This window comes from Eretmochelys imbricata, chromosome 8 (assembly GCF_965152235.1).
Source record: "Eretmochelys imbricata isolate rEreImb1 chromosome 8, rEreImb1.hap1, whole genome shotgun sequence".
Classification (NCBI taxonomy): domain Eukaryota; kingdom Metazoa; phylum Chordata; order Testudines; family Cheloniidae; genus Eretmochelys; species Eretmochelys imbricata.
This window is the reverse complement of record NC_135579.1, coordinates 6,691,025-6,715,217: the sequence shown is the minus strand read 5'-3', so window position 1 is coordinate 6,715,217 and position 24,193 is coordinate 6,691,025. Positions and strand designations below refer to the sequence as shown.

At 42.4% G+C, this 24,193-nt stretch overlaps 1 protein-coding gene across 1 annotated transcript; it reads right to left on the bottom strand.

Moving 5' to 3' along the window:
- Positions 1–166: 166 nt before the first annotated feature.
- DCTN4 (dynactin subunit 4) lies at positions 167–18,659 on the bottom strand. Its single transcript, XM_077823561.1, has 13 exons — positions 18,477–18,659; positions 16,047–16,117; positions 15,303–15,481; positions 13,516–13,559; positions 11,549–11,656; positions 9,661–9,734; positions 9,109–9,221; positions 7,788–7,897; positions 6,403–6,476; positions 5,203–5,257; positions 4,454–4,561; positions 3,881–3,978; positions 167–3,447 (listed from the first exon to the last, which is right to left on the bottom strand). Exons 1-13 carry the CDS (start codon positions 18,609–18,611, stop codon positions 3,234–3,236), a joined length of 1,383 nt encoding a protein of 460 aa, XP_077679687.1. The 5' UTR covers positions 18,612–18,659; the 3' UTR covers positions 167–3,233.
- Between the last annotated feature and the right edge of the window lie 5,534 nt (positions 18,660–24,193).

The window sequence follows — 24,193 nt, the reverse complement described above, 5'->3', positions numbered from 1 at the left end:
CGCAGTATGGACATTCTTATGTTGTTACGTTCAAGAATGAAGTGGGATAACCTCAATTTTCCCCTCATAATTACAACCAAAATCAAAAAGTATTTCCAGCCAAAATCTTCAATAAACTGGAGCTAAAGTAGAAGCTGCATATCAGTTTAAAGAACATACCTTGGTATTGTTAGTTTTAATAAAATTTTATTGAGAGCTTGGAAATTTTAAATAAAGGCAAAACTTTGAAAGATTCAAACAGTTGAAATTATGGAAATGGAGAGTTAAGGAACCCTAAAACATCTTAAGTCTGTGCTCCTGTCCATCACAAACTTGTTTCTAAATGATCTTTTATATTCTTGTTTTGATAGAATGAAAGAACTAGAGGTACCTTGTGCTGGTATCCTCCTGCAGTCAGTTATACAGAGTGTACATGGCCAGCTCTCTCTTAAAGCTGAGAAAATTTTAAACCCAATACAGCTGGTCATCTGTAAAGTCCTATTTTGAGTCCATAGCTAAACTTAAGGGCTAAATTGCTAAAATACAGGATTTCAGATATTACCCACCTGTGTGAGAGATTTATACTTCTTGGATAGTGTAGAGATGAAGATAGAGAGTGGCAGAAGTGCAATTACATGTTTACAATGTCACTATTTTAAACTGGTTTGGGAATAGTTCATGTGAAAAAAATACTGAAGTCCATTACAAACAGTTGAGTGACAGCATAATCCGGTAGCAAGGATGGGATTTCCAATCAGGAGCTCTTGATTCCAGCTCTTCTGGTGACACTTTTACAGTCTTAGAGAAGTCACTCAACTCTGGCTGAAATTTAGCCCTAATGTAACTGATTAATGGAATGATCCCTACCTCATATGCACATTGAGCATTAATATTTTACTGCACTTTAAGTACTATTATTGCACAAGATAAAAAAAGCCAGCTTTGTCTGCTTTATTTATTTTAAGTTCACCACATAAATTAAGCTATAAAGCAACAATAATCTGTCATTAATGGAGTTAACATTGGTAAAGGCAGAGTGCTGCCATTGTTCTCGACTGGAACAAGTGAGATGTTTTGCACAAATATGCACAGAAAACAGCTAAAGTTACTCCTATCTCCTATAAGCTTTGAAGGGAAAAGAAATTCTCTGGACTAGTTAAGCCATTCAAAGCCAATGTGCCCTTTACTTTTCAAGGTAGCAATTCAGAGCACCAGAGTACATCTGATTTTTGTAAAACAATAACTAGGTGCTAAAGAACCTTTCTTGTGTAGTTCAGTAGAGCAACAGTCCAGCTCTAAACTCAGCTACAAGTGGTGAATTAACCAGTTTGAAAATAGCCAGCCAGGCAGACAGCCAAAAGCTAGTATGGAAAAGATGGTTTTTGATAGATAGTGTTGATAGTTTGCCAGTTACTTTGGCTACTGAAGAAAACTCAAAGCTTAAGTGTTACTTGGTTACATAAGACAGTAGCAGACACTTATTAACACTATACATTTATGAATAAATACTGGCTACACTTAAACTCATGCTGTACATCTGTGTATCATCTACGCAAATTTGTAAACATTAAGCCCCTCTCTGCTGTGATATCCATTACACAAATGAGCAGATAAGGTGCAGCTCCTTCCCAAAGGCTGTCAAACAGGATACAGATCAATTTGACTCCCTCTAGACATAAAAAGGGTAGAACTTCCTGTATGCCATGATAACCCAATCCATTCATTATATTAATATTTGACTAAGATAAAACTATGCATTTTTCTCCTTTCCCAGATGCCACACATCTTACATTACAGAACAGCAGAGTCATATACAGTACACAAGTTCCTTATTTAACTAAACAGAGCATATCTGGAAGGGCTTGAAGGCCACTTGGTTACCTTCAGGTTGCATGTCAAAGCCCCAAGATAAAGATTTTTGTAGTCTGCATTTACTGCTCATTCAGGGAGATGTTTCACAAAAGTCACCGCTTTTAACCAAGAGCAACTGAAAAAAATCTTTGTAGGAAGAGAAATCCTGCACTGGTTGCACTATAATACGGTAGTTAGTGGTAGTGGTGGCATGTTACAATCAGAGTCATGGACATGCTGTTTGTAACTGGTTTTAGATCTGACTTGTGGCCAAAATAAGCCTTATGGTAGCACGTAGGTTATGCTTATGTTATGGCATGGCATGGTATATACTCCTGAAGTGCGGAGGGTTAAGATAAGCCTTTAAGTTTTTTCTGCTCAAGGAGCCCACAACTTCCCCCCCGCAAGTCACTAGTAAACACACTGAGCACACTCCTGAACCCTTAAAGGCTGTGTGTGTATTGAAATAATCTGAGCTGTCATATTCTTTGGTTGATTTCGCCATTCACTAAAAATAATTTATGGAATGCAAAAATTGCACTCAGTAGTGTCCTAGCCTCAATAAAAACTGAAGCAGCAGCATGTTCACCTCAGTGACCTATTATTGGTCCTCCCAAGTCCTACAGTACCATGCATAATAACCTACACTTTCCCACAAAAAAGGCTTAAAATGATATAAATTATAAGCCAAGCCCACAAGAGCTACAGGAGACCATATTTCAACACTAGAAGCAAATAAATTCTTAAGATCCATTGCCTCCCAAACAAGCTGTACAGAGCAAAAGCGTTCTTTTTCATAAAGGGGGAGTAAAAACCAGTTACACCTTTGAGTACATGGGCTAAAGAAAATTTTAAACTAATCAGATTCTAATAGGGGATGGAAAGCAAGTAAGAGGGTATCATGCTGCTGCAACAGATGGTTATTGTAACTGAAGAGACAGGGCCACAGCCCTGGCATGTTTGCTCATGAACACCAGGCTCTACCAGAGAAAGGATTTGTTTTGTTGAGTATTTAAATATTGGCTTCATGGGACTGATGTGGAGAAGAGGAAAGCCAGCGTAAGGGTTTGGGGTTTTTTGTTGGTAATGCTAATGTGACTTCAGCAAGTGATAAGGTCTAGAGAGGGCCTTCTTTGTGCTGTAAGTTAAACAAGCATGTGGTGTTGTGAGAAAGCCACAGATTCACATAGTGGGCATTACAGAACAAATCATCCAACAACAGAGTTACCTTCCCCTCCACCTCCCCTGACTCGTGCAACCTCCTCCTCATTTCTTAGCTGGAATTTGTGGTGTGTGTACACATCACAAAGGAGGTTTCACAAACGATTTCAACAGGATGCATTCTGTCATGGCAAAAGAGTCTATCCCGTGGCCACCTTTATGGATCCAGCTGTTGGAAGCCATTATGGGAGCAGTGGGCCAAGGCTGAGCTCCACATGATGGGTGAGCCAGATGACCTCAGAACTCTGATCACCTTCCTCACTGGGGCGGATTGGAGCGGCCAGATTTTTAAACTCATGCTTCATCTTAAAGCTCACGGTCACTTCGCCCTCTTCTTTCTGTGGAGTGACCTTGATGAAAACTCCCACCTTGTTGGCCTTTCTGAAGGCTACAATGCTGCAAAATAAGAAGCAGAGTATTAGATCAGCCAAGTCTCAAGCAGCTTCTCTCTTTATGGGACTGATACAATATCTCTGGACAGATCTTTGAGTTATTCTAATGCCAACTAGTAACTATACAATTTTTCAGGTATTACTAGTGGTTGTAAACTCTGCTTGAAAAGCTAGCATGATTCTCCAGAGAACAGACAGCTGGAACAGCTGCTTTCAATCTGCCATGTCAGCTTGCAATGCACAACCTATATAGAAGTGAATGTTTTCTGAACAATCCGTACCATACACTGAAAAAAAAAAAAAAAAGAACTTCTACATTGCTCAAGCTTGACAAAAGCCTATGGTGCTGAGGAAGAGTAACAGAAGAGGAAGTTGCTGAATATAACCAAGTACCACATGCCAAGTTATCCCCCACACACGAAAGATGGAAAACTCACTCAGGGTCATCTTGAAAATCCTGAGGTTCTGCCAACTCATCATATTCTGCTGCAGCATCTTTGCCAGCTAGGATGAGCTCCTTGGGAGGAACAACCACCTGCAAAACCATATGGAGAAGGGCAGTGCTGAAACACATCCCAACATCTGCATATCTAGCATCAGAGTAGGCACTCCCTGGTGACGGCTAGTCAAGCCAGCGGGCACCATAGAGGGAGAAGAAGAGAGTCTTATGGTGGAGGAAAACCAGTTCTGTTTCCTCCTTATCAAATGGTCTCTATCACACTTTCCCCTTAGATTAGAAAGTTACATGTTCTGAGTTATGGATGCTGATAATAAACCTGTTGAAGGTGATTTACAACTGTTCTCAAATTGTACAATGGTGATATTAATGCACCAGGTTTAAGGTTTAAACCTCCCACATAAGGAGCGTGACACATGGCTGAGACTGATGTACATGAATCCTCCTGTAGCTTATGAGAAGTTGGGTGCTGCTCAGCCCAGCCCACATGAAAGCACAGTGCACTGGAATAGGTCTCTGCATTTGGAGATTGTATAGCAAGAAGGTGCAATACCTTAGCAGTACTGTTGATGTCATCAGGGTCTCCCTCCTCACACTCAATCAGTGTGACATGGGTGAGGTTTTCCACTGGATTGGTCAGAGTCAGAAGAACTTGGCTCTCCTGGTGAGATACATAGGCAGGGTGCACAGTTTAGGAAACAATTACACCGAAAAAGCAGCTTTCACCCTTAGAGTTGACCTCAGGATGGCTAATGTTGCCTTCAAACCTATGTCACATTAACTCCCTGAAGATCTACAGAATACTCTGCTGATGTATACCATCCATCCGCCTTATGGGATGTAGGTATTCAGAAGAAGGATGCTATGCCATGTTACACTTATGAAGGGCACTTCCATCTCACGATTACACTTTTATAGAGTGAAAAAGTATGCTAGGAATTTACTCTGCCTCCCAACTCAATTAGCTCTCATTCCCGACATACTGGTACATCTGAGACATTCACCAGTATCATACTATACTTAAGTCCACTCATTCAAAGTGAAAATATTTCTTACCCACCTCATCCCAGACCAAGATAAGGCACACCACTGGTAGATCTTGCCATCCCTTAGTTATGGTACCTTCTCGGAACTGCAGTAGTTGCTGTTTAACTCCATTCCATTTAGATATATGTTACATGAAGCTAATGCCATCACAAACCTAGTCCCTCATCATGCCAGAGTACCTTTTTAAAATATTGTGGATCCACCATTCACACTCTACTTTCCACCCTAAGAAGACAAGAAAAGAGAAGCACTGACCTTCATGTAGCGCAGGTTGGGAATGGACATGATCCTCACCTCTGGGATGTAGTTGCTACATATGAAAGATATAACATGAGTCTGCTTTTGCCAGTACTCTGCCTGTCAAGAGTCCACCAACACAGTCAAAGATACACATCTGACTTGTTTAGAGTGTATGCTTTAGTTTGTTTAAAAAGAGACATTTCAATCAAAAGGATCATACAGAACAGACAAATCCAGTGCTCTGTAAATAACTCTTATCAACTACAACCTTATTTTTTTTAAACAAGAGATAGTGCCTTTTTCAGATTGTTCGAACTTAGTAAAAAGAAAAGGAGGACTTGTGGCACCTTAGAGACTAACCAATTTATTTGAGCATAAGCTTTCGTGAGCTACAGCTCAATGCATCCGATGAAGTGAGCTGTAGCTCACGAAAGCTTATGCTCAAATAAATTGGTTAGTCTCTAAGATGCCACAAGTACTCCTTTTCTTTTTGCGAATACAGACTAACACGGCTGTTAGTCTGAAACCTTCAAACTTAGTGAATTTCATTTTACTTTTTGACTTAAGTGGAATTTCAAAGAACTAATGTAACATTGTTCTAGAAAGTTTTAAAGGGAATTATTAACAGACATTAAAATCACCTGCTTTAAAGAGATACTGTACAGCAGAGTGCCAAAAGAGCTCCTAGTAATACTGCATTGAGAATAACCTCATAATATGTATCCTCTGGGTAATTTTAAAAAACACAAGTATGCTGTAATTGTCCCTGAAAGCAATGGATTCTACTTGAAACCTGTTTATGCTAGGATAGCTTCTGTGCTCATTTGCATGATGCCACCTAGAACGACATCTCAATGCTGAAGGATCAAAGATCATCATTTTTGCTTAAGTTTTAAATGAAAAGCCTACAGTTTTTCATAGCTGGTGCTTGTAGATCTACTTAATCCTTGGCAACACTCTCTCCACTACTGCATACCACATTCTGCTAGATATATTAAAAACAATTTCTTGGGTTACTTAAGGAAACATTGCATGAGCTCCTATGTGTCCGCAACTAGTTTCTGTTACCATGTTATTTTTTACACCCCCGTTATTCCTGAATTTTTGACATCAAGACCACTAATAGGAGGAAAAAAAAAAAAGTAAAGTAGGGTTTTAACTAGATATTAATACACAGCAAGATACTGCTCCCCCCTCCATTCCCAGCATACTCACACAGCAACCAGTTGGATTTTGAATTTAATGGATGTTGGATTGAATTCTGGTTTACTCAGATTATGTTCACATTTCTAAAAGAGATGAAAAGATATTTTAAACATCACCAAAGCACACATTGTGTACAGCCACACAATAAACAATAGGAACTGCAAGTATCATAGTTTGGATGTTCTATTTACTAATTTTGTCAGCCTAGTACACACAAATCGTCCTGAATTTGGTCTCGGCATTTGGTCGAAATTCTGATAAATTGAAAATTTCCAGTTCCAGTACTATCTTGAAAACCTAAGAATTTTGAGTCTCTCCCCATTTTCAAAAAACAAATGGACAAGCAACTACATAATGCAGGACTACAATCATCACAAATCTGCACTAAACCGGAGTTACTACAACCCTTTCCCTCAGATGAAATTAAATTGTATTCTTATTTGTTGCTCATAATATGTAGCACTTAAATCTCATTTAACATCTTCAAAATACTTTAAAATATTAACTAATTAATCCTCAGCTCTTCTGGAAGTTAGATAAAGATTATCCCCCTTTGCTAGATGGAAAACAGACGTGTTGCCCCATAGCTCAGTGGTTTGAGCTTTGGCTTGCTAAACCCAGGGTTGTGAGTTCAATCCTTGGGGGGGCCATTTAGGGATATGGGGCAAAAATTGGGGATTGGTCCTGCTTTGAGCAGGGGGTTGGACTAGATGACCTCCTGAGGTCCCTTCCAACCCTGATATTCTATGATTCTATGATCATACAGTGAATCATCAGAACCAGGATATGAATTCAAGACTTCCTGGCTTCTATGCCTGTGTTCAGTCCTCTGATTTTCTGTTGGGACACTGAAATGTCAAAGGGAATCCGTATTCTGCATTGGCTCATATCACTGGTAACCGACTTTCCATGTTTACTGACTAGGTTTGGTTTCTGTTTTTTTAAACAAAAGGCCATTTTATAATACCAACTATATAAGGTACTCCCATCTCAGAGCTAGTTAAGGCATTTAAGTCCAGATTTTCAAAGGTATTTAAGTCCATAAAGATGCAAACAGGTGCCTAGTGGAATTTTCAGACATGCCTAAGCAAGTCGTCACTGGGAGTTAGGTGCCTATCTGCTTCTTTAGGCACCTAAACACTTTCAAAATCTGGCCCTTAGTCTCCAGCCATGGGCCTCACCCTGCCCTACAGGTTTAGTGGGCTTATTATGCTTCACCAGGCCCATATCGAGCTGGTTGTTAGAAGTTTACTTATTTCATGACCCTGTAGCATTACTGTAGGCTGGAACTTTCAGAGACAAAATGCAGTTGCAAGTTAGTTTTCTAGGTGGGTCCCCACAGTTTAGGATTCCAAAGCCGAGGGAAAAGCTGCTCTATGTATCCGGTTACCTACCCGACAGCGCAGTGAGCGTTTGATCAGAAGGTGCTTATGGCGCGGGTAGAGCTGGGAAGCACATATTGGCTGGAAGTCAGGCTGCAGGAGACGTTGGTGCAGGGTAGTCACTGGGCACATATTTGAAAACAAAAATCCAAATTTAATTCTCAACTAGAGTAGCATAAAATCATGCGGTGTGTTTGAGATTACGGTATATTCTTGCTACATTTAAGGAACTATATACATCACTGCTCCAGTAATTCAGTAATTGCCCTGATCAAAAAAATTAAGATTTCTAGTAGTGCATGGACACAAAGACAAGCCAGCTATACAAAGAAGGAACAAGGCTAAAGGCAATGTAGACATAGGTATGGTAACAATGACAGCCAGCCATAAAACTGGGGACCAGACTTTTAAAGAGACTTCATGACCATTCAAAATTTATTAGGCATGAATAGGAAATAGCACTTGATCCCAGCCTTGAAAAATTTTACTCCCCCATGGAAAAATACAATTTTCTTTGCTGTTTTCATTATCAAATCAGTTGAGCAGTGCACTGTACAAGACAGAAATAGTCTCTGATCCAGGGAGTTTGCCCAGTTCAGACTCATGCACCAGATTACCCAAAAGGTGTATTCCTAAAGCAGTGCAGATTTCTTACACGTTTGCTTTTGTGGATTTGAAAGGAGAGGATGGACATTTGGCACAGAGCGTAAGTAGCACAATGGCATACTCAAAATAGAAAATCTAGATGATTGTTTGAACTTCATATTTTATACTATTCGCTCCCACAGTTCCTCAGCCAATTTACAAAGACTTGCCAATGGAGGAAAAATCCAGCTAAATAATCAAAGAGAGTGTAAAACTATTTTAAACTTATGCCAAAGTAATGCACAATTGTTATTATAAAGCTTAGCGTACAAGTCCACTCCCTATCAGCACAGCTATTTCCCTCATTTCCTGTCATTACTAACAAGGACGGCTGCTCTTTTCCTCCTCCAAATGCTGCCAGTTTTCCAAAGCAAATAAAGTCATTAACAAAATGCAATCCCAAGAATGCAACAGGACAGTCCAGACTTTTCAGACTCTCACTTCAACTTTTCTTATTAGACAATGAAGTCTGACCTCAAGCAATTAATGCTGTAATTTAAAAAGCCAAAGATTTCATAATCCTTTACTAAGTTGCATCACTGCACCATCTCAAGCAATACAATGAATAAAATCATGCAAACATTAAAAACCCCGGAGGATAATTTAATGAGGACAAAGAGTAGGTTCTTCTCGATGGTTAGCTGGTAAGCAGTAGCACAAGAAACAAAATGGAATGTTAAGCCATTACCCTCTGTTAGATTTATTGGTCTTGTGTAATAATCCTCAGGCAGAGGTTCCACTTCTTCTACAGCATCAGCGGGCTCAATCTTTATCTCCCTCAGGTCCTCTCCTTCTTTCAGGCTGAAGCAAAAAAAGTAAAGACAAATTAGGGAGTCATTAAACACGGTACACCTTTAATGACTGAAAATGTTATACCATAATAAAGTGTCAGATTACACTCAAAACAAAAAAAAAAAAAAACAGCGTTAAGGCTGAGATTCCCTCTTAACTCATACCACTGTAAGAAGTAACTGACTTTCATTAACTTCTATTAAGAGATCTCTGCAATATTTAGGAACAGCAGGGTAAATTACAGGATTAGTGACAGCATGCAGATTGAGAGTGAACTCACTCCCTCTGCCCTGGCATTTTACATGATCCCATCTCTCCACCTACTCTAGAGGTGATGCCCTTTTCCAATAATATCAAATAACTTACCCATCTCTCTCAATTTAGATCTTTATTTTCCTGCTTATCCCTTTCATCCCTCCCGACAATGTACCAAACCCTGAAAACTCACGAGAGTCCGGAAAGAGCACTGATGGACACCCCAGGCCTCTGACGCTGGAGTCTGGTTCCAAGGCCGTATTTGTCCTACAAGGAAGAAAACAGTACCACCAAATCCAGATCTGCCGTCTGTCAGGACACAGGCCTACAGCAAACTTGAGCCTGCAACAGCATGACAAGCATAGGGTGCCAAGCAAATGAAAGCAAACTGGAAGAGTTTCTTCTCTGCTCAATAATTTGCAACTTTTCTTTGCAAATCTTGTTGGTAAAAATATATAAAATCTTGTGGGCTGGGAGGGGCAGAAGTATACTGTCAAAGATTTGTCAAGCTTTAATTCTTTACTTTAACCACCAGGCTGAACAACTACAATGTGCTGAACTCAGTTGTACTCTTGAAGGCAACTCAGTTATAGTTAGCGCAGAATGCAGTAGCTCACCTGCCTTAAAGAAGTGGGTACGTGTGAGCATATTACAGACTGAACCACTCTGCACTGCCATCAGAAGTGGATGGAGAAAGTGGAATACAGATTAAAGTTCTAAATGGCATGGGACCTGGCTACCTAAGTCTGCCCACCTCTAGGCATGACAATAATGGGCAAGGACAGCTGACGTACTCACTGACTTACTAGATCTCATCTGGAGATAGGATACTAAAGGTAGAGGACCTGCTGCTGTGAGACCTAAAGAACCTGACTTCTCAGACCTTCAAGGGACTGCTGCAAGGCTCATCCTATTAGGCAAAAATTTGCTTCACCTGGAGCTAAATGAGAGGTTTTCATCTGATGGGTTGGGCTGATTGGTAGGAAGATTATTATTGACACCCATACCGGGCATTCATGTTAGTCTATGCAGGGACCGTGTCTTAGTCAATGCGTCGGAAAGTGCTCTTTTTCAAACATGTTATGTGTCTGAGGGCCAAAAAAAAGAAACCTTATGTTATTAAGTTACAAGATTTATAATGAAGCTCAGAACGATGTTAAAAATCAAACGGGGCTGGACTTCAGACACACTATTGGTACGTGAGTGGTTTCAAGTTGCACTACAAGAGCTTTAACACTAACAGAAACTGAAGAGACTTACCACTACGTGTATTGTGTGTTGCTGTGAAGAGCCCCCAAAAAAGCAGCAGGTAGCAACGGAGACAAAAAATGCAGCCATAAGACAAGAGCAAATGCACAGAGCAGGCTGGTTATACAGTTAACCAAAAGGCTGCAAGCATACAGAGACTTATTCTGCTAAATGAAGTAAGCTTCTCTCTAGTAGTTACAATAAACGTACTATTCGAATCTGATAAATTGTTAAACCCAACTTCAGTTAAGACTTTTAGCAGATAACCAGTATGTGTCAATCCTGCATTAGGAGGACAGTTGGCAAGTATCTGATGAACGTCTGACCAGCTGTACAGAATCGTATAGAGAAGTATTAACTCTGGTATCCTGGCTAAATTCCAACCCTGGCACTTGTGATCTGTCTAACCTCCCCCTATATAGTTTCAATATATAAAGATTCTTCCTATCCTTTAAAAAACAGTGGAGTGTTACACCAGGGCAGAACTGCTGCAATGTCCTCACACAAGAAGTGGCTGCATTTCAGTGCTAGCTGAGCTGATCCCTTCACACACCATCTGTGCCGCAGATTTTGAGATCCTTCAGGGATTATTAGCTGCAGGGGGCTGGGAATTAGTGAAATTCTTGGAGGGAAGATTATTGATCCTACCACCTCCCCGAATAGGTCTGAATAACTAAGTATAAGTTCTTTACTTCAAATCCTTCTTGAGAGATCTCCTTCCTTTTTTCTGGCAGGCACTATTATCCATCTAATCTTCAAAACTGAGGCAGTAAAGAAGCCCTGGTCCTGTGCTCCACTGTTTCTACTCTAGGAGCATCACTGTCCCAGCTCACCGAAAAGGCCAGTGGCATGTAGTTTCGGCGTCGCACCAACTTCTTACGGTCCCGCTCAATCTTCTCTTTCTGAGCCAGCTGCTGGTAATACTCAACCAGTTTGTTAATCTGAAGGGAAAAAAAGGATCAATTATATACCGCCTGAAATACTATGCCAGACAGGCCAATGGCATTCATCCATCTGTCGAGTTTCCCTTCCCATAAAGTATTTCCTACCATTGCCAATACTGGTTTTATTTTGAAGGAAATACATTGAGGAAGCGTAGATGTCTCTCAGTCCTACCATACAATGGGCAACAGGAGCAGACGTTTCATTGCTCCTCAACACCCTCTACCATGGCTCATCTCAAGACCAATTCTATCATAAAAATAACACATTACCCAACTTTCACTTCCCAGCTACCACAGTAATTGAGATGTTTTTCAGGCTATTGGGTGGAACATATGACACTCTCCAAAGTCATGGAGAATACTGCATGGCCAGTTGAGAACAATTTGGTGTTGAAGTACAATTGGCAATCTCCTTGTCAGAGACCAATTGTGTTTAATAGAGGATGAGGATAGTAAGGATATATTATGTTGGGGACCAGGAGAGCTCCGGGCCTAGAAGAGGGGATGACCAGGAAACAGCTTCTGTTCACATAGACAAGAAGTGGTGGTTTTTTTGTTTTTTTGTTTTGTTTTGTTTTTTTTTTACAGTTTGCATGCTAATTAAAATAAAAGTGTTCCTGCCAAGGTAGAGCCATCCTTCCAATGTAAAAAGAAAAGGAGTACTTGTGGCACCTTAGAGACTAACCAATTTATTTGAGCATGAGTTTCAATTCTTTGGAACTTAGTTTCTATGTGTGGAACTTTCAGATGAAGTCCAAGAAAGCAAAGTCATGTCTGATCTATGCCATTAAATATTCATGTTTGCAGTGTCGTTGTAGCTGTTGGTCCCAGAACATTAGAGAAATAAGGTGGGTGAGGTAAAGTCTTTTATTGGGCCAACTTCTCTTGGTAAAAGACAAGCATTTGAGCTTACACAGAGCACTTCTTCAGGTCTGGGAAAGGTACAGCTAAATAAAAGATGGAACAGAGGGTTACTATGAGTAGTTAACACACATTGTAATAGACCATTCAAGGTGAAGTGGCTCGTTAACATCTCTGCAGTTGTAGGACTGAAAAGGGAAGTTAGAGGGTTACAGATTGTTGTAATAAGCCAAACATCCAGTGTCTTTATTAAGACCAGGATATTTAGTGTCTAGCAACGTTGTGAATTTAAGCTCCCAGGCTTATCTTCTGAAACCTGGTATGCAGGTTTCCTTTGAAGATGAGGACTAAGAAGTCAGCTATGGATCACTTTGTGAAAAGTGTTCATCCACAGTTGATATGGTGTTTTGTTCTATTTTTCTGAGAGAGTTCACTCAAGAGCATAGTGATTGTCTCATTTCACCCACATAGTTGTTGCTGGGGCATTTAGTGCGTTAGAGGAGGTATACCATGTGCTGTGATAGGCATGCTTAGGACCCCTGCATCTTGAAAGGTGTGTTGTGGGGAGGTATTGATCATCATAGCAGTGGAGATATGTCTACAGGTTTTGCATCTATGTTATGTTAAATATTCATGGCACTTTTCTTAAGGGTATTGGTTTGGCCCTACCATTTCCCTCACCACACATGCTTTGTGCCAGTTGGTGGCATTTCAACAATGTTTGTATAAATGTAGTTTGTCCTGAAAGATCCCAAAGTTCTGTGCAAGAGGCACTATATAAAATATTACGCCTGTGGTAGGATCTGGCATTCTCCCAGGGGCTTTCCTTCTGCTGAATTCAGCCAAGACGCTGACCTCATGACTACAGGTAACCACAGTTTCTTTCTCAAGAATAACTGAGATGCAAAAATTCACTGATCCAAAAGTAAGACCAGAGCCTTTCTGTCCTAGGCTACCCTCCTAAGGTTTAAGCTTTACCTCTCCCCTTCACTCACCCTCTGTGTATGTGGATTCTCCGGCTCCTGCCAACCACCACTGGCTGAAACAAAATAAAAAAACAACAGTCCTCAGAAGGAGAAGATTCTCATGCTCAATACTCTGGGCAGCTAGAACAACCGTTCCTAAGACTCAACATTAGTGTTTTCCATGACAAGGCTGTAGATGAGAAGTTGTAGGCAAAGTTTCCAATTTCTTCATGATAAATCTTGCCTGTTTGTTGTAATAAGATGCTTGTTTAACACTAAAACCACACACTAGGGGCTGCCACCAACAGTAGCAGAGATCATGTGAAACGCCACGCTGAAGTCTTGGAAAGATCCATGAGGTTCCTCTATTTGGAAGGCTATTCACATGAAGCTTCATGGAGAATTAGCTTACTTGATCAGTTTTTATATAGCATTTTAAACAAATAATATGCTTGTAAAGAATCAAATTATCTACAGCAAAGGGCCCAACTAGTGCTACTTATGTAGTTGACAGGAGATGCAATCATTTCAAAAGTCAAATTCTTTGGGAATCACAATGTCCTTCCAGATGAATTAATGTAAACTAATTTCCACCTCTACTCAAAGTATCCCCGAAGATGTCTCAGTGTGAACAAGAACTGTTGATTAAGTTTTTAAAACCATTCCATAAATGAGTCCCAGGTTTGGATGCCACCTGCCAGTTTACATAAAGTCACTGAAGAATCATAAGCTGATCTTACTCCCTTCACAGCATAATTAAAACTGCTATTAATCTAATCACACAGTATTAAAACAATTATTTACAGTATGTTAATTATGAAGTGAAACACAAGGAAATTAAATGATACAAAGTAAGTAAAACCCATGCACTAGGAAGAGTGTGGTAATGATTTAGTTACATGACAGCCAAACCCTACGGAATATAATATAAAATAGAGAGCTTAAATTCTTATTAGATGGCAAGACTACGAAATACCAAAAAAAAAAAAGCAAGCTTCCATTGCAGGACAAACTCAACATAGCCTGTCCATCACTTTGGTATCCAATATTTTTAAATGCAACACTCAAGTGTATAGGCAATTAACAAATAAACACAGTGTCCCTGCCCTTCAGAGTTTGCAACGGAAGGTCCCAATCCTGCACTCATTCTGAACTATAGTCACGGGGTTCTGGGCAGCCACAGAAATCTGCTTGTGTCAAGTCAGCTCCACGATTGTGGCTTAACAGTCTAATCTAACCAGTAAGACTGTGCAGCTTCTATAATTACTATATTCCCTGCTAGGCAAAGGATTTAATATATAAAATTGAAAAATGCCTTGAAGAGAAAACCTAAATTCAAATACTGAACCTAAAAAGGCTTCAAAATACTCATATTTTGTCATCTTAATAGAAGTGCCAATTTACAGAAGTGATGGAGTTATCATAAAGTACATCATGCATCTGTGTTATCAAACTGATCTACTTAAGAATCTGAAATAATGGTAGTTTGTTATATAGAGAACTGTTCTGATTAAGGGGGGAAAAAAAGAGTTCCTAATTCAGTTGGATCTTTTACTGGGCAAGTGGCACTATTGTAGAACAGGTTGAGAAGTACAACTAACTAACGAATCTTAATACTTCTCAATTCAGAGACTCCCTAAGTGGCAAGATCACTTTTTACCAAGAGGATGGAGTATCCAGCTCAGACTCTGTGGTTAAGTTTTACTGGGGTTACATACACAACAGACTTGGGAGCAATTTTTGTTATTTAATATCTCTAAACAAATGTTATCTTCCAACATTAGTCACTGTCCTGTCTTTAATACTGAGTTACTTACCAACAGACTTATCTGCCATGCCCACATCTCTGGAAGTCCAGCGGCAAAATCCACAGGCCAGGTAATATGCTTTCTTCATTGCAGTCTTGGCTGGGTCATCAGGAAGTGGAGCAGGAATGCTTGTCGCCCTAGTGGAAAGTGTGTGCATGCAGCATGGGCAGTCAAAACAGTTAGCACACCTGTCGAAGACAAGGGAAAGTCACGAGCTTGAAACATCCTTGGCAGAACCTTAGTTTTACATAAGAGTCTTAAAGAACAGAAACTCAGAACTAAAATGTGCATTTTTGGTCTCACACAACAGCTTTAGAAAACATTGTGCTCATATAGATTCAATAGGGGAAGGAAAAGGATTTCATAAAGTCAGCCAAAGGGTGGACAGAATGAGCTGGTAACACTGAAAAACAGTACTAGGGATTTAACGTCATTTCAAAGCTTATCTACAACATATAAACGTGATGGCAGGTGACCAAAACATTTATTATAGTGCCAAAAATTATACATAGCACTTCACAGTGAGACACATTCCCTGTCCACAAGGGATCACAATGTAAGTGTGACAAAACTTAGGATAACAGTTCAGGAGAGGGAGACTGAGAAACTCAGACATTATGGTGATTGAGCCAAACAGTACATAAATGGGCCGGGGATTATTAATGCTGGAGAAAAGATTGCTCAAAGTAAGGAGCTTTAAAAAGCAGAGATTTAAAGGAGGAGACATTGCAGTACAGAAGCAGCCAATTTTACCTATTCTTCTTCAGTTTAGCTTCAGCTGATGGCATATTTTCCAGGCAACTGGGACAATAGTGAGAGTCCACCTAGCGAACAACAGACAAAGAAGTCACTTCATCCCTCATGATGCGTGTATTTCCAGACAGGATAGCAGCAGCAGCTGAAACACCTTGCTGCACGATTTCAAAATGTTTTATGGAACGTAACAGCAATGTGAAGTCAGTGAAGATATAAGATAGATGTCTGATGTTTGAAATTTTTCAGTCTGGCTTGGCAAGGAGTTTCTCTTTAATCCTTCTTGACAAGATCCTCTTCTATGGTAAGATACTAAATGCTACTACCTAGGAAACAGGCCAAGTTTAACTGGGCCCTAATATGTTAAAGATTACAAGAGCCTCAAGATAACAGCCATCGGTTTCTGAACTTGAATAATTAAGTCAATAAAGTACTCTGGCCTTTCATCATTTTCCATCTATATGACCACTCTATTTCCATATATGCTCACCATGTGTCTAACTTTATTTTGGCATTATAACTGCATTGGTCAGCAATTAATAGTCTGGAAAGTTTTATAGTTATCTTGTATCTTAAAGAACAAATCAATGGGAATATTATGTCTCCTTATACAGCCTTTTATTGACAGAGCTGAAATTAACAACTAGTAACTGATCTGTGAAACTGCTTCAGGTTTTGGGGCTGCAGATACAGATTTCTCCTGTCTTAATATGTGGTGACTAGCTCAGTCACTGCAGATAAACAGTATGAGAGATGCAGTCAGCTTACTAACCCTTTTACATTGTTAACAAATGCTGAAACATTTGAACAAACAGATGTTTTATTTACATTAGATTATTTCATCTTTACAAGTCTTTAGATACTTCAGAAGGCAACCAAACCAGTAGCCTGACTCCAGGAATTTTGGCAGAATATCATTTTAAGATTATTTTTCCAACTTTTGGTTAGGACATGTCAAAACATAACAATTTTTTCAAAAAAGTTGTAATTTGCACATAGAAAACAACATTTCCCTCACTTCTTAAGCCGTTTGTGTTTTAGGTTTCATAAAACACGATCAGAGCAGTTTTCTTATGACCTTGTTACTAAATCCACCTCTGAATATAATTGTCAAGAAGTTGCAGTGCTCAAATTATCAACCTTGGGATTGATACCTCACTAATTGAAATAACTTGTGCAAGCTTTTAAACACCTCTCTTGTGTTTTGTTTGATATAAACATGGTGATCAAGATAGATTTTCATGTGTCAGCAGTGGGTAACCTATTTATCCATAATCTCAGTTGATCACTATCTAGATTTTAAGTGTGAAAAGGCCTTGATCTTGAATGAACCTTTTCATTGCTGAAAAACAAATTCCTGCCTGCAAAAATCTACTTTGATTTCAAATACAAGGGAAAATGGCTAGTCTAGATGAAAACAATTTTTTTTTTAAAATCCACAAAACACTACCTCTGAACCCTGAATCTGGACTCAGACCAAGTCCCAGCGGCCATGCAAGCTTATTTGTGACAGACAATACACGCCACTGTCTGCCGAGAAAGGACACTACTCTATCGCGCTTTGCATTCAGTGCTTTGTCTGGGGAGAGTTTTATACCTGCCAACCCCCCGCCACCCCTCTGAGAGCTTGGGGAATATCACACCTCCTCGCAGCTTTACAGCGAGGGAAAGCAGCCAAGCGCAGGCCTCGCCCATGGCCATGCAGTGAGTCAGTGGCAGTCAGGACTCCCAGGCCAGCTCTCCCCCGGCTACACCGCAGTGGGTCCCTGTGCTGTGCCAACCTGCCAGCAGCCACCCTGGGCTGATCCCTGGGCTGCAGGGGCAATATCAGGCAACCAAGGGGAAGGCCAGACCCTGCTAGGGGAGGGGAGCAGGAGAACTTCTGGACAGCTCAGGCCATGGGGTGGGGGTGGGCACCCTGGCTAATAATGGGAGGTGGGGGAGACTCTGCCCAGGCCACTGGAGGGAGGGGGCTTGTTTGGGGCTGATCCCCTCAAAGATAGAGACGGGGGGGAGGGGAACCAACGCACACGAGGCCAGGTGGGCTTCTCCCCTCCCCCAGTGTAGCAGCTGCCTCGGACATGGGGGAGCCCCTGCCAAGATGGGCCACCTCCCTATAGTCCAGACAGGCCTGAGGAGCTGCCACCCCCCGCCCGTGCCTGCACTAACCAATCAGAAAACGAAACTAGCCGACAGACAGCGATACAAACCAATCAAGAAGCCAGCCTGGTGGGAACCAGCCCCCCTCATACAGTTGAGCCAATAGCAGAAGGCTCGAAGGCCACCTCAGTCTCGCCCCCTCGTAGCGAGCTAGCCAATGGGAAGAACTAGAAGGCTTGCGCGGCAGGCGACGTGACCAATAGGCGTTAAGGGGCCGCCCTCCTCGCTGGCCTCCGGTGCGGCAGGAGGCGGCCCGGCCGCCGGGCTTACCTCGTGGGAGACGCACTCCAGGGAGCGGAGTTCGCTGCAGTAGCGGCAGAAGTAGAGCTGGGAGAGCGGCGCGCGGATCTCCTTTTCGCCGCGCACCAGGTACGAGACCCGCTCCGACTGCAGCAGCGACGCCATCTTGGGAGCCGGGGCCCAGCCGCCGCCCCCTCGCCCCCGTCACGTGATCCCGGCGCGCGGCGCCCACGTGATCACCCAGCCACTTCCGGGTCGGGGAGAGGCACGTGGTGGGGATTCACAGCGGGTCGTGCCCATGTGGGCGGGGCAGGCGTGGTCCTTCTCCACGTGGTCCTATGGGGGCTCTCTGGCGCCCCACCAGGCGATGAGTCTACAGGGGCCCTGGGGTGGCCCCGGGCCCCCCCCAGCCAAGCCATAGTCCCCCCCACTCCGAGCAGGGGCAGGGGCAGGGCCCGCCCTGTGCCAGGCCGCCGGGAGAGATTGTGGCCAGGCGGCAAAGCCGGCCCTGTACCCCAGCAGGTGCTGTGCCCGTCTTGGGGCAGCTCCCTTGGGTGTCAGGGGACTGGCGGCTGAGATGTCTGAGCCCGTTCCTGCCCGCTCTTCGTCTCCGCCGGATTCTGTTCCTGACCTGGACCCTCGTATTTGTGTTATCGTAGCGCCCAGCAGACCCCATTGTGCTAGGCGCTGTACAAACACAGAACAGAAAGAAAAGGAGCTCACGAAAGCTTATGCTCAAATAAATTGGTTAGTCTCTAAGGTGCCACAAGTACTCCTTTTCTTTTTGCGAATACAGACTAACACGGCTGTTACTTTGAAACAGAACAGAAAGATGATCCTGGCCTTAAAGAGCTTACGTTCTTATGAGTAAGTTGGTGGCCACAACAGACAGACAGGAAACATAAGGAGACAATAAGACAAAAGTGTCCAACCATGGAGCACAATGATAACTGCTTAAATCCAGGACTAGATACACAGCCCTTGGTGTGCACACACAAAAAAGCCCTGTTATGTAAAAGACACTGAAATCTTTGCCAAAATGGCCCCTTTCCACTCTGTCAATCTGAACTCAAATTTACGCCTACAGCCCATATGTGTGAAAGTCCCCAGGTCTAAACGTCACTGGGAAAAATCCGTGCATTTTTAGATAATACAATTAAATCTGTACAAGACAGAGCACTATTACCATCCCAAACCATCCCCAAAGTGTCCCCAAATAGTTTGAGAACTATGCTGCCTTGCCTTTTGAAGCCATTATAACTGCTTTGTTTCTTTGCTGTGTTTGGGTTTTGTCCCACAGAAATGGGTGTTTTGCCTCCTTGGAGAATCAAAACAAGACCTTTTCATGCTGTCTCAAGCCTCAGAGACAACTTATTTCGTGTGTTGCTCTCATAGCACTACGTATAGCAGTGGTAAGAAAAGGTACAAAAATCAGTTTGGACAGCAGGGGCCACCATAGCTCTGTATGTCTCCTGCTAAACTCAGTTTATGGTGCAGCATCTCCTCACAGACATGCTGATCTCTCTGTGACTTTGTTTTTTCTTTTCCCAGAAAGGATATGCTGTTCCCGCCATCCCTAGGTCTGACTTTGCAGGGAGCTCTCCTTCCTTCAGTCTCTCCTTCCTTGCACCTGACAACTCCCCTTAATCTCACCTTGCTGTTCCCTTACAAAATCACCTCAATTTCTCCCTTCCCTCCCTCCCTCCTTACACAAACCCCACAGCCCCAGTTTATGAGTATGGAGCCCTACTTCCCTCCCAGCCCCCGCTAGTCAGTTGTGGGTCCCAGCTTTTCTTCCGTCCTTTAGATGAACAAGAGACCTGGGACACATTATTGAGGTGATCAGCTGCAGAGCTTCAGCACTATGCCAGGGCCGTCAACCACCCAGTCGGACAGATAACTCTTTCATACTTGGATGGGGAGCAGCACAGAATTGGTACAGCTTCTTCAGAAAAAATCATTACAAGGATTACCAAACATTCCCTGTGTGCAAGGCTTTGTGCTTGGTCACTGTGCTTTCCATCCATCCTCACCCTGCCATCTCTTCTGGTCAGCCTGGTTGCTGGTCGCAATCAAACTAAGCTTAAAAAAAGAAAAGCTGATCTGGAGCTAATGAGAGGGAATGGGATCAGAATTCACATGCACTATTGCCAGCATCAGTCATTCAAAAATCATGAGTCAGGCCTCAAAATTCGTGAGATTGGCTTTAAAAATAATCAGATGTTTTTAAAACAGAGTTCTTTTTATTTGCCTTCTACTTTCTGAGCCTGGCTACACGTTTTCAGGTTTTTCTGTGCAACCATAACTGATAGAAATTTACTTTTTTAAAAAATGAAAGCTGAGATCCTCGTGCAGTCTTGTCATTCCAGGAGCTGGGGCTTTAAGAAATACAGCAAAATGTGAGACTTGCAGTAAAATTGTGACAGTCGGCAACTCTGCACTCGATTCTCACAGTATCCAAAGAATAGAGTTTTTGGTTACATATACTGCTCTTCATGTCCAAGGTGCCACATACTACATTGCTCAGACAATATTTCCTTCGACTTCCAGGACTGTAGGATTTGGCTCAAAGTATCTGAAATTGCTTTATGAAGTGAGATATTGGTAGCAGAGTGACTTACATCAATGCATCAGCCCGTAAGCTCTCAGTAGTGCCGCTGACATGCATAGCTGGGAAGGAGATGTAGGCTGGGATCCTATTGGGATCCCCCATTACGTTTTGTAAAAAGCCTGCCACTGAGGTACAACAGACATCAATAACTGAAGTTTATGTGGAACCTAACCAAAGGCAATAAGACGCATAATTGCCCATCTCCTAGGCATCAGCCATATACCAAACGCTGTTCTCTGGGCTATGTTAACAGAGTTAATGGTGGTGGTGCACCACTGAGGAAATAAACTACAGGAAATAAATTACAGTAACTGACAAAATCATTGCCAATCTGCTGAGCCATTTAATAAATAAGTGCTCAAACAGAGATCCCCTTTAATAAATAAGTGCTCAAACAAACTTGGTGCCACCATCCACTCAACGCTAACCAGGAAGAACTGTGCCAGGCTGGAATCTTTTTAATTACAGAGAGCCATCATGTCTGCAGAATTTCCCTGCCTTTTATAGGAAGTGCCTTAAAAACCCCCAGACTTTCACCATTGCTCAAAACCATGATGAGTATAAACTGGACTGTGAAGTGCCAGAGTTATTATGGCCAAGCGATTGGCAGTAGCTCCCTGCTGTAACAGTGCCGAGAAGCAGAGCAGCTCTGCGCTACAAAAGTGCCTGCCGGGCAGGAGTTTTCTGTTAACTTGTTGTTGTAATCCAGAGTATTTGACTCAGCAGAGCAAGAACATCCTGTCTGTAAAACACATTACTGGTACAAGTGATTTAGGTCTTAAAAGAGAGACCTAGATTGCAGGGTCAGAAGAGCATATGCTGTGGATTTTGTGATGAACTCTGTCACTCAAACAGATTGGCTCTGAAGCTGCAACTCATGCCTTTAAAGTGACATGGTGGCAGTGAACGGTTAATAAACCATACTTACTTGGTACAACAGGCCCTGGTTTTCACTGCTTTTCTACCTCTAAAAAGAAAAGTAACCATGCAGTGGGTTACCTGTGAGAGTTAATCCATCATGAATATATTCCAGATGAATGCTAAGAGCAGGCCTAGCTAGTGATTAAGGTACGGGATTGGGAGTCAGGATATTTGGCGCTGCCACGACTTGGGTGAGTCTCTTAATCCTCCAAGCATCAGTTTCCCCATCTGTAAAATTAAGAAAATAAGTGACCTCCCTGGGGCATTTTAATTTGTTAATCTTTGCTAAGCGCTTAGAGCAGCGGTTCTCAAAGTTTTGTACTGGTGATCCCTTTCACAAAGCAAGCCTCTGAGTATGACCCCCCCCCCCCTTATAAATTAAAAACACTTTTTTATATATTTAACACCACTATAAATGCTGGAGGCAAAGCGGGGTTGGGATAGCTCACAGCTCCCCCCCCCACCATGTAATAACCTTGTGACCCTCTGAGCTGTCCCGACCCCCAGTTTGAGAATCCCTGTCTTAGAGAGCCTCAGATGGAAGGTCCTGCAGAAGCACAGTGCATTGTTAAAGTCGCTGATGTGTGCTGGGGATTTCCCTCCCACCTGGCTGTTCTCAGGAAAGGCGTTAGGAGTTTTTCTACATGTGCTGTTTTGTAATCCTCCCCTGGGAAGTGCTGCAGAACAGCGAGAGGCCCAGAAGCACATGTTTGCAGGTCATTGTTAGTGGGAAGTTTCAGCATGGTAGCCGTGTTAGTCTGTATCAGCAGAAACAAGGAGGAGTCCTTCTGGCACCTTACAGACTAACAAATTTATTTGGGCATAAGCTTTTGTGAGCTAGAACCCACTTCATCAGATGCATGGAGTGGAAAATAGAGGAGCAGATATAAATACATGAAAAGATGTGAGCTGCCGTACCAAGTGCGAGGTCAGTCTAACAAGACAATTTAATTAACAGCAGGATAGCAAGGTAGGAAAAATAACTTTTGAAGTGGTAATGAGAGTGGCCCATTTCAGACAGTTGACAAGAAGCTGTGAGTAACAGTTGGGGGAAATTAGTGTTGGGGAAATTAGTGTTAGGTTTTGTAATGACCCAACCACTCCCAGTCTTTATTCAGGCCTAATCTGATGGTGTCCAGTTTGCAAATTAATTCCAGTTCTGCAGTGTCACGTTGGAGTTTCCCACTAGAATCTCCTGGGTTTGAGCCAGCTCCACGTAAGGCACAGAAAGTCTCCTGGTCTCCCCACAATCTCACCAAGATACATCTATGCTTCTCTAGGCATTCAGGCAGGTGGGGGATAGGTGCAACTTGTGTAGTGATTTCAGGTGGCTTCTCGTTACTCAGACACATTCAGAGGTTACAGTCCCTTCCCACCGTATTCTTGTCTACTGTGTTCCCATTATTTCCCTCCTCGAATTCTTTCCTGGCTTGGTGCGAAAGGCTATTTTCCGTCCCAATCCCTTTGAATTGACCCACTCGGTATTCTTTCTACACCCACTCGTAGCAATGAAATTCTCCAACTCCGCTAACTCTCTTTGCTCTTGGTTTGCTGCATGCTGGTGATACGAGACCTAATTGATGCCTGAGTGTAAGCTGGCGCAAATGACTGCAGTGGAGTTGTACCCACTTCTGTTCGAGCTGGATGTGGTCCATAATGTTTCACTGGGAAGCAAAGACAGAACGGGACTTTCTTGTGAAAAAGCAGCCTCCATTTGCCTCTGCCCTCCAGTTGTTTGTGGGTCATTTTAAGAACCGATGGAACATTAGGATTGGCAGCGTGATCACCAATTCATGCTCTGTGTACAGACAGCATAGTTTCACACCATCTAAAAGGGAATGGTAGCAAACCGTCCAGAGGCAGGGTGATCCAGTGGTTAGAGCACTCGCCTAGCACTTAGAAGACCCAGCCTCATCTCCCTGCTCCTTCTCAGACTTCCTGTTTGACCTTGGACAAGCCATTTGATTTCAGTGGAGATTAGGAGCTTAAATAGCTTTGAGGATCTGGGTCTTTGCCCCTCTGTGCTTCAGTTCCCCTGTAAAACAGGCATACTAGCTCTGCCCTACCTCACAGGGGTGTTGTGAGGATACAGACTGTGAATTGCTCAGATACTAGGGTAATGGGCATCTAAGTACCCTACATAGATAGTCCCTTGTAGGTGTACCTCTTCCATGGAGCAGCGTTCTCATTGAGACATCAGAGCAGGAAAAGTCCT

Coding starts and splice junctions, on each gene's coding strand:
- DCTN4 (XM_077823561.1), bottom strand. CDS start 18,611: ATGGCGTCGCTGCTGCAGTCGGAGCGGGTCTCGTACCTGGTGCGCGGC. Junction 9,735..11,548: donor ACATGCCACTGGCCTTTTCG/GTGAGCTGGGAC, acceptor TCTTCCTTGTAG/GACAAATACGGCCTTGGAAC. Junction 3,448..3,880: donor GATTTTCAAGATGACCCTGA/GTGAGTTTTCCA, acceptor CTTATTTTGCAG/CATTGTAGCCTTCAGAAAGG.